Source organism: Sinocyclocheilus anshuiensis, unplaced genomic scaffold (genome assembly GCF_001515605.1).
Source record: "Sinocyclocheilus anshuiensis isolate Anshui unplaced genomic scaffold, SAMN03320099.WGS_v1.1 scaffold965, whole genome shotgun sequence".
Classification (NCBI taxonomy): Eukaryota; Metazoa; Chordata; class Actinopteri; order Cypriniformes; family Cyprinidae; genus Sinocyclocheilus; species Sinocyclocheilus anshuiensis.
In genome coordinates, this window is record NW_015557096.1 from 46,503 (window position 1) to 54,737 (window position 8,235).

The 8,235-nt window shown below is 35.2% G+C and overlaps 1 protein-coding gene across 1 annotated transcript in view; it reads right to left on the reverse strand.

The window, feature by feature from the left end:
* LOC107677402 (DNA repair protein XRCC1-like) overlaps nucleotides 1-8,235 on the reverse strand; it is a 26,053-nt gene that overhangs the window by 2,063 nt on the left and 15,755 nt on the right. Inside the window, exons 12-17 of the mRNA XM_016472288.1 lie at nucleotides 6,532-6,610; nucleotides 6,219-6,312; nucleotides 3,657-3,699; nucleotides 2,514-2,653; nucleotides 1,501-1,591; nucleotides 1,268-1,343 (exon numbers count right to left, since the gene is read on the reverse strand). Coding sequence (XP_016327774.1) covers nucleotides 1,268-1,343; nucleotides 1,501-1,591; nucleotides 2,514-2,653; nucleotides 3,657-3,699; nucleotides 6,219-6,312; nucleotides 6,532-6,610 — 523 coding nt within the window. The remainder of the gene's footprint in view (nucleotides 1-1,267; nucleotides 1,344-1,500; nucleotides 1,592-2,513; nucleotides 2,654-3,656; nucleotides 3,700-6,218; nucleotides 6,313-6,531; nucleotides 6,611-8,235) is intronic.

An 8,235-nucleotide genomic window follows, 5' to 3' on the forward strand; every position in this document is an offset into this window, starting at 1 on the left:
TTTTTCTGGACTCCTTTTTAATGGTTAAATTACATTTTATTAATCAAAAAGCATGTCTAATTAATTGAAATCAACAACAATTTAACATCTTATTGTTTAAATAACAATTTAAACAATTTAACATCAATTTATTAAAAGTTTAACAAATATGACATGTCTAGGGCCCTATGAAATGTTTTATTTTATTTTATTATTTGAAAGCATAAAACAAGTTTCATTTATTCTTACAATAGCCTTATGATTTTTTGCTCAGAAATTCGGTGTTGTGTATTTACATTTTTTTTAAGGCATAAAACATTAATTTAATCTATCTTTTAAGTAATGAAAATTAAACAAATAAATTTTTTTTGGAAAATAAAGGTCATTTAATATTACAATTAAAACATTTAAGAAATATTGTATGCTTATTCCTTAAAAATAAGGTTTTAATAATTTTAGTAGTAGTAGTAGCAGCCTATCACGTACATTCTACTCAACAATAGTAATATATTTCTGCCACAATGTCTTCAAGTTAAACCGAACTTTTATTTTGACGGGTTGCCGTGAATACCTTTACATTTCTGTGTGTGTATGACATGATGATAGTTTTACTGAAATCAAACGGTCAAGTGCTCATGAAGTGACTCTCAGAGCAGTTCTGGAGATGTTGTTCATGTGTTTATGTCCTCTTTTAGTGAGACGGCAGACGCTAATATCACAGGAAGCGTCGCGCGCGCTTCAGTACGAGTAGTAAACAAAACCGCGCGTCTGCGCCATTCATTAACACAGAGACACACAGAATTCATATTTAAATATGAATCGTTTTGCGGCTTAATATTCACAAATACTAGTGTGAGCGTGCTCACTTGTGTGTGTGTGTGTGTGTGCGCGCGCGCGCATCGGGAACGCGACCATACCGTAGAGACCGAAATGACATGCCGTCGTGTAAATAAGATAAATAACATAAGGCTGTTTAGTTTGTTTAATAAAAGAACAAGGCATAGACCTGTTCTATAGAAAAGGTAACTTTAAATGACTTCTGTTGTGATCTGGCACTATAGAGAAAATAAAATAAAAGAACAAGGTATATACCTGTTCTATAGGAAAGGTAACTTTAAATGACTTCTGTTGTGATCTGGCGCTATAGAGAAAATATAATTAAATAAAATTAACTTGACCTTCAAGGGGGGCGGGGGTGCTGTTGGGGGGGGCCGCCCGCCTAATATAATGGCAGGGGAAACACTGTACCACCTACAAAGCTGAAAAAGAAGAAAGACGCAAGACTCACATCCTCAAAGGATTCGTCCCATCCCTCGCTGGTGACGACAAACTGGACCTTCTTGCTCATGTAGTCTTCGACAGCTCTGAGGAATCAAACAGATCAGATCATTTCATCGGTCACGCTCCACCTACAGCCTCTCGAAGGCCTGCCGACGCTAATGCCATTCATCTGAAGCGCTTCAAACGGATTACGGATGCTTCACGCTCTCGCAATTATCTGAATGCACGTCTGTCTCGTACCCGTTGAAGGCGATGATGTAGCGCTGAAGTTGCCTTTTCTGGTTGTCAGGGAACTTGCCGTAAAGATAGAAGCGTTTTCCTGTTAGGAAGTCTGAAGGAGCAAAAACAAAGATGATTTAAAGGTTTAGTTCACTTCCAGAATAAAAGTTTCCTGAAATTTACTCTTCCCCATGTCATCTGAGATGTCTTTCTGTCTTCAGTCGCAAAGAAATGAAGGTTTTTGAGGAAAGCGTCCAGGATTTTTCTCCGTATAATGGACTTCAATGGGGACCAACGGGCTGAAGGTCCAGATCACAGTTTCAGTGCAGCTTCAAAGAGCTCTACACGATCCCAGCCGAGGAATAAGAGTCTTATCTAGCTAAACCATCTCTCATTTTCTGAAAAAAATAAACATGTATTAAAGCAATAAGCCCCAAGAAGCCGTGGTTTACAGTGAATTTATAACAGCTAAGGGGCGTTGTTTCCATATACGTAGCAAGGTTTCACCAAATAAAGTGTAATGATATTAATAAAAACAGTATTCTTCCACCAAACAATGTAGCTCCTCAGAAACAGTTGTGGTTGCTACAAAGTGGTTGCCGAGCAACAGACAAACGTAAACAAAGGTGTGTGTTACTTTGTAGAGTCATTTACAACAGCTTTGAACGCGGCTCAGCCAATCAGAATCAAGGACCGGAACTATCTGTTTTATAAATACTTTTTAACCACAGATGCACAGATAAGACTCTTATTCCTCGGCTGGGATCGTGTAGAGCTTTTTGAAGCTGCACTGAAACTGTGATTTGGACCTTCAGCCTGTTGGTCCCCATTGAAGTCCATTATACGGAGAAAAATCCTGGAACGTTTTCCTCAAAAACCTTAATTTCTTTGCGACTGAAGACAGAAGGGATGAACATCTCGGATGACATGGGGGAGGGTAAATACCCAGGAAATGTATATTTTGGAAGTGAACTAATCCTTTAATAAATGTAATACTCAAGACATCCATGTCAAGATGAAGCGGTGAGGCAGACCTGGCAGTTCGGGGATGGGTTTATCCTCCTCTTCCTCAGCATCCGTGTTCTCATCAGTAGAGCCGCCGTACAGATCTTCATCTTTCATCTGAACTGTGCTTTTCTTTGCTGCTTTCTTCCTCCTGCTCTCCATCTTCACCCTAAATCAGCCGAACACAAACACTGGAGTGTTACGCTTCTGGAAAACAGCTGAGACCAACATAAATGTTAGGACTTTTGTCTGATAGCCTGGTATGATTCTGCAGTTGATTATAATGCATCATCAAATTAGCCAAAATATTTAATTAACAAGCATACAATGACCCGGTCAATGCATTTCTGTTTATTAAATATTTTAGGTCATTTTTGGCATACACTACCATTCAGATGAATTTGTTTCTTTTTTAAAGAAATTAATTTTATTCAGCAAGGACACATTAAATTGATAAAAAAAAAAATGCTATAAATGCTGTTCTTTTTAAACTTTCCAGTTATCAAAAAAATCCTCGAGAAAAGAAAGCAAGCATCACGACTGTTTTCAACATTGATAATAATCAGAAATGTTTCTCGAGCAGCACATCAGCATATTAGAATGATTTCTGAAGATCATGTGACACTGAAGACTGGAGTAATGATGCTGAAAATACAGCTGCGCATCACAGAAATACATTACAGTTTAACAGATATTCACATAGAAAACAGCTTTTTAGATTCTAATAATATTTCACAATTTTTACTGTATTTTTGATCAAATAAATGCAGCCTTGGAGAGACTTTTTTCAAAAACATTTAAAAAAAATGAATGGTAGTGTACGTAAAATTTTGTGATGGGCGTTCCAATTCTATAGAAATCTGTAGAACTTTGTGCAATTTCACAAACAGGGAAAATTACTGGCTTAAAAACAGTATTTGAGTGCATATTGTGGCAGAAAGATTGTAAGTGCTGTTTCGGATTAAAACACTCTGAAAACACCGTCATGCAGGTTTGCACTTTGACCCTGATCAATAACTCTTCTTTAGCTTCTTTAGCTGCATTTAGACATTTTTCAAGAGCCTGAATAACGAGAATCTCAAAACAACTGGGAAAAGAGCACAAACAGGGAACGTCAAAGGACAACTGATGACAATAATGATGACGTATTTAGAAAGCAATAAATGTCTTACCTGTTCAGCTCATCTTCAGTGTCCATGCCAGACGCGTCGCCCTCTGCGAGCGGATGCACAACATGAAAAAACATAATAGAAATAGACAGTAATCGTATTTTAAGTCAACAGTATGCACCACAAACTGATCTTAATATTTAAATAATCATGCAGGAAAGCCTATTACGGATAGTCCAGAAAATAAAATGCTTTACAAATGAAAGGTGCAAACACGTAAATCTATATAGTTTTAGCCTATCATGTTCTGCTAAAGCTGAAACACAAAAAACCCCCAAAAAACTTTATGTACTAAAATAACTAAACTAATAAAAACAGGCATATTAAAAATGAATAAAAAAAATAATAAAAAGACAAAAACACTAAATATAGAAAATATCAAAATAAAACTTAATCAAAATATTAATAAAAAATGATAATAGTATCGCAGTACAAACAAACAAATAAAAACACTATGTACTAAAATAACTAAACTAATAAAAACAGGCATATTAAAAATGAATAAAAAAATAAAACAGACAAAAACTACAAAAAAAAAAAAAAACTGTACTAAAATAACTAAACTAATAAAAAAATGAATAAATTAACAAAAAATGATAATAGTATCTCAGTTACACTAAAATAGCACTCTGAATTTCCCAATATTCTGTGTGCTAGATCTAAATCTCGACCTGTTGACATCTCTATTATTGCACAGTATGCAGTCCAGCCCTAATAACGATCACGATAAACAATGATTCATCGTTTTCCTCTGAATGGTTTTAAGTTGCATGAACACATCCAGGAGAGCGAGGCTTGCTCTTGCAGCCCCTCAATTTACATAGAAATGAGAAACATGCCCAAGTCTCGTCTGTGCGAATGCTGCGGGTGAGTGTCTGTAGCACTTCCAGCCTCTCCAATCCTACTGCTCGCTTATGGCCCTCCGTTTTTTATTTCTCCTGATTGATTGGAGCGCTGCTTCATTAACCCGGCCTCTCCTGTCCTCCCTCGTAATCGTGCGACACGCAGCCGGAGTGAAGGGACCCCATGGCAAACGGGTTCACATGCTAACGATTTTCTATGAGGGCCTGAGCCTCGGGGATGAGCGCAGTTGACAAGCCTTACCTGTTCTGGCATGTGTTCAGCTTCAGAAGGTGATGATCAATAAATCGCTCAAAATGGCCATTAATGATCTTTGCTGTGGACGCACCTTTTCTCGGTTTACATGCATAATCTTACACTGATTCTGCTTAAGCCGTTTAAGCAAAACAACTAGATTATCAACCTGCACGTAAACGACTTTATCGGCTTCCTGTCTGGTTTTTCAACGCCTCGTGTGCATGTTTAGGTTTTAATGTCAAAAGTGGAGAACAGCTTTGCTGCAGTGCCGCTTTATTGATTTGTGTGTATTATTGTTAACTAAAATAATTTTTCGTTAATTGAAAAAGCTGAAATTTTTCATTATTTGAAATGAAGCTGAAAAATATAAATATTAGACGAAAAACCAACTTAAACGTAAATGGAAATTAGAAATGTTGCTTTAGCAGGTAACTAAAATAAAATAGTACTTAAACTTGAAATAAATATGAATTAAAGCGAAATAGAAATATTTAAAAAAATGAATAAAAATGACAAATAATTATCAAATTACTGAAAATTAAAATAAAAAAAAAATGTCATTAATTGAAAAAAGCTGAAAGAATATAAATATTAGACGAAAAAATGACTTAAATGTAAACGAAAATTAGAAATGTTCCTTTGGCGAATAACTAAAATAAAATAGTTTTAGTCGTTTTAGTGCTTAAACTTGAAATACATATGAATTAAATCAAAAAATAAATATTGTAAAAATAAAAACGACCAAAAAAAAAAGATCAAATTACTGAAAATTGTAATTAAAAATGTTCATTAATTGAAAAAAAGCTGAAAGAATATAAATAAGAATAAAAAAGTTTTAGTACTTAAACTTGAAATATATTTTTTTTATAAATTAAGCTAAATAGAAATATAAAAAAATCTAATAATAATGAAAAAAATATATACTAAAAGTGAACATTTTCATTAATTGAAAAACAAAGAATATAAATATTAGATGAAAAACGACTTGAAAATTAATTAAAATAATTTTAGTTATTTTAATACTTAAACTTGAAATACATACATATGAATATGAATTATATAAATATGAATTAAAGCTAAATAGAAATATTTAAAACGAATAAAAATGACAAAAATTACTGAAACTAAAATTAAAATAAAAGTTGCAGACATTTAAGCTAATTAAAAATATTAAATTCTATAAAAGTATTTAAGTAAATAATAATAAACTCTGGTGTAAACCTTCACAAGAATGTTCAACTCGTTATCCTTCAGCTACTCATGTGGAAGAGCTTTACAGGTTTGTTGAAATGAAAGTGAATATTCTGTTGCATTTCCAAGTCTAACAGGATATTTAAAGTGTTGTGACTCACGCTCCAGTCAAAAGCTCTCTAAAATAAGACCGTCCGTCCTCTTGCATCCGACTAGAAAGCAGTCAACAGATGTTTTTAAGTGAAGATAAGCATACTCGATTTCTATTGTCTTTACCTGGATCTTCAGCATCCGTTGAACCTCCATACTCCTCCTCTTCTTCCTTAATCGCCTGCTTTTTTGGGTTCAGCTGCCTCTTTTCTGGTGTTTTCTAGGGAAGCACGAGAAAATCAATGCTTATGCAGTTGGTTCGCATTAATGTCACTCATGTGCTTCCTGCTTGAGTCGATGCGTGACAGGAAGTCAACAAATCTGAGGATGTTGTCTCTATGGCAACAACACGCAAGGTTATGATGCTCTTTTTATTCACGAATGAAGGCGAGACAGTTTTGCATGTTTCTTGAGACGTGAACATATATAAAGCAGTCACCGCTTTCTGCGTTTCCTCCTCGCTCTCATCCTCTTCTGCTTCAGTCTCCGAACTGGACTCGGCTCCGTTCATGAGATACCTGGAAAAGACAGCGAGAAACGGCAGACTGAGTCTAACTGCAACTGGACGGGAACGCCTAAACATTAATTCAGGAGCTGAGATAAGTCTGAAGCTTTGATGGAGATTCCAGGAACAGGATTTGAGACTGTAAACAATCCTGAAGGAAACATTAGACAAATACACAAGAGATGCACAGACAAACCAGACCTGGTGTATTTAAGCCATTATAGACATTTTTCTTTCTGTACCGTTACATTTTGCTCCATTAAAGAAATCATCAAAAAAGTCATCATTTCATCCTTGAGTTGTTCTAAATCTATGGAAGCTTATTTCCGCCAAGCATTAAAAATATAACAAAATTATCATATCTCATAATTGCAATATTAATTGTGAAATGTCAATTCTGAGAAAAAAAGGTCAGAATTGTGAGATGTAAATGCAAAGTTTATATCATGCAATTCTGACTTTTTTCCGCAGAACTGTGATTTATATCTCACAATTGCGAGTTATAAACTCTTAAAATTAAAAGTTAAAATTTAACTCAATTTAAATATCTTTCTGACCTTTTTTCCCCTCGGAATTTCCTCAAAAATGCAATTTGGAGAAAAAAAAGTCAATTGTAAGATTAAAAAAAAAAAAAAAAAGCAACTACCTTTTTACATTTTTGGTGGAGTTTGTATCATGCAATTCAGACTTTCTCAGACTTGCAGAAGTTTATATACTGCAATTGCGAGTTATTAACTGCGAGATGTAAACTCAGAATTGAGATTAAAAAGATGCATCTTTTTTGTTGAAAAAACAAAAGGAGATATTATGCAGAATGTCCAAAATGTTCTTTTTCCTGTAAAATAATGGGGATTGTGGCTGTATTATAGTATTATAAATATTATAACATAATATAAGAATTATAACAATAGTCCATATGACTCATTTACTTTAAGACATATGTCATGTATGAACCGTGTAAATCGCCATCGCACTGTACTGATGAGAGCAGCTTGGAGATTCTGCTCAACATTTCATGTTTGTTTCATTGACGAAAGAAAATAATATAATAAAATGATCAATTTTCAAATGTTTCAGGTGAGATATTTTTAAAATGTGCATGAAAACAAACAATCAACGTCTGCTTTATCAAGCAGAAGTATTATTGGGAATAAAACAAAAGTGTGAGCAAAAGGGTTCTAGAAAAGAGTTCGGAGGTTCTTCAAGGACACACACCTGAGCTGATCTGTGTGTGAGTGTGTGTGTGTGTGTGTGTGTGTGTGTGAGAGAGAGAGCGCGTGTGGGAGTGGTATTATTGGGAATAAAACAAAAGTGTGAGCAAAAGGGTTCTAGAAAAGAGTTCGGAGGTTCTTCAAGGACACACACCTGAGCTGATCTGTGTGTGAGTGTGTGTGTGTGTGTGTGTGTGTGTGTGAGAGAGAGTGAGCGTGTGTGAGTGTGCGTGTGTGAGAGAGATTGAGCGTGTGAGAGTGTGTGAGTGTGCGTGTGTGTGCGTGAGTGTGCGAGAGTGTGTGTGTGTGTGTGAGTGTGTGCGTGAGTGAGTGTGTGAGAGTGTGTGTGTGAGTGAGTGTGTGAGAGTGTGTATGTGTGTGAGTGTGTGTGTGTTTGTGAGTGAGTGTGTGAGAGTGTGTGTGAGAG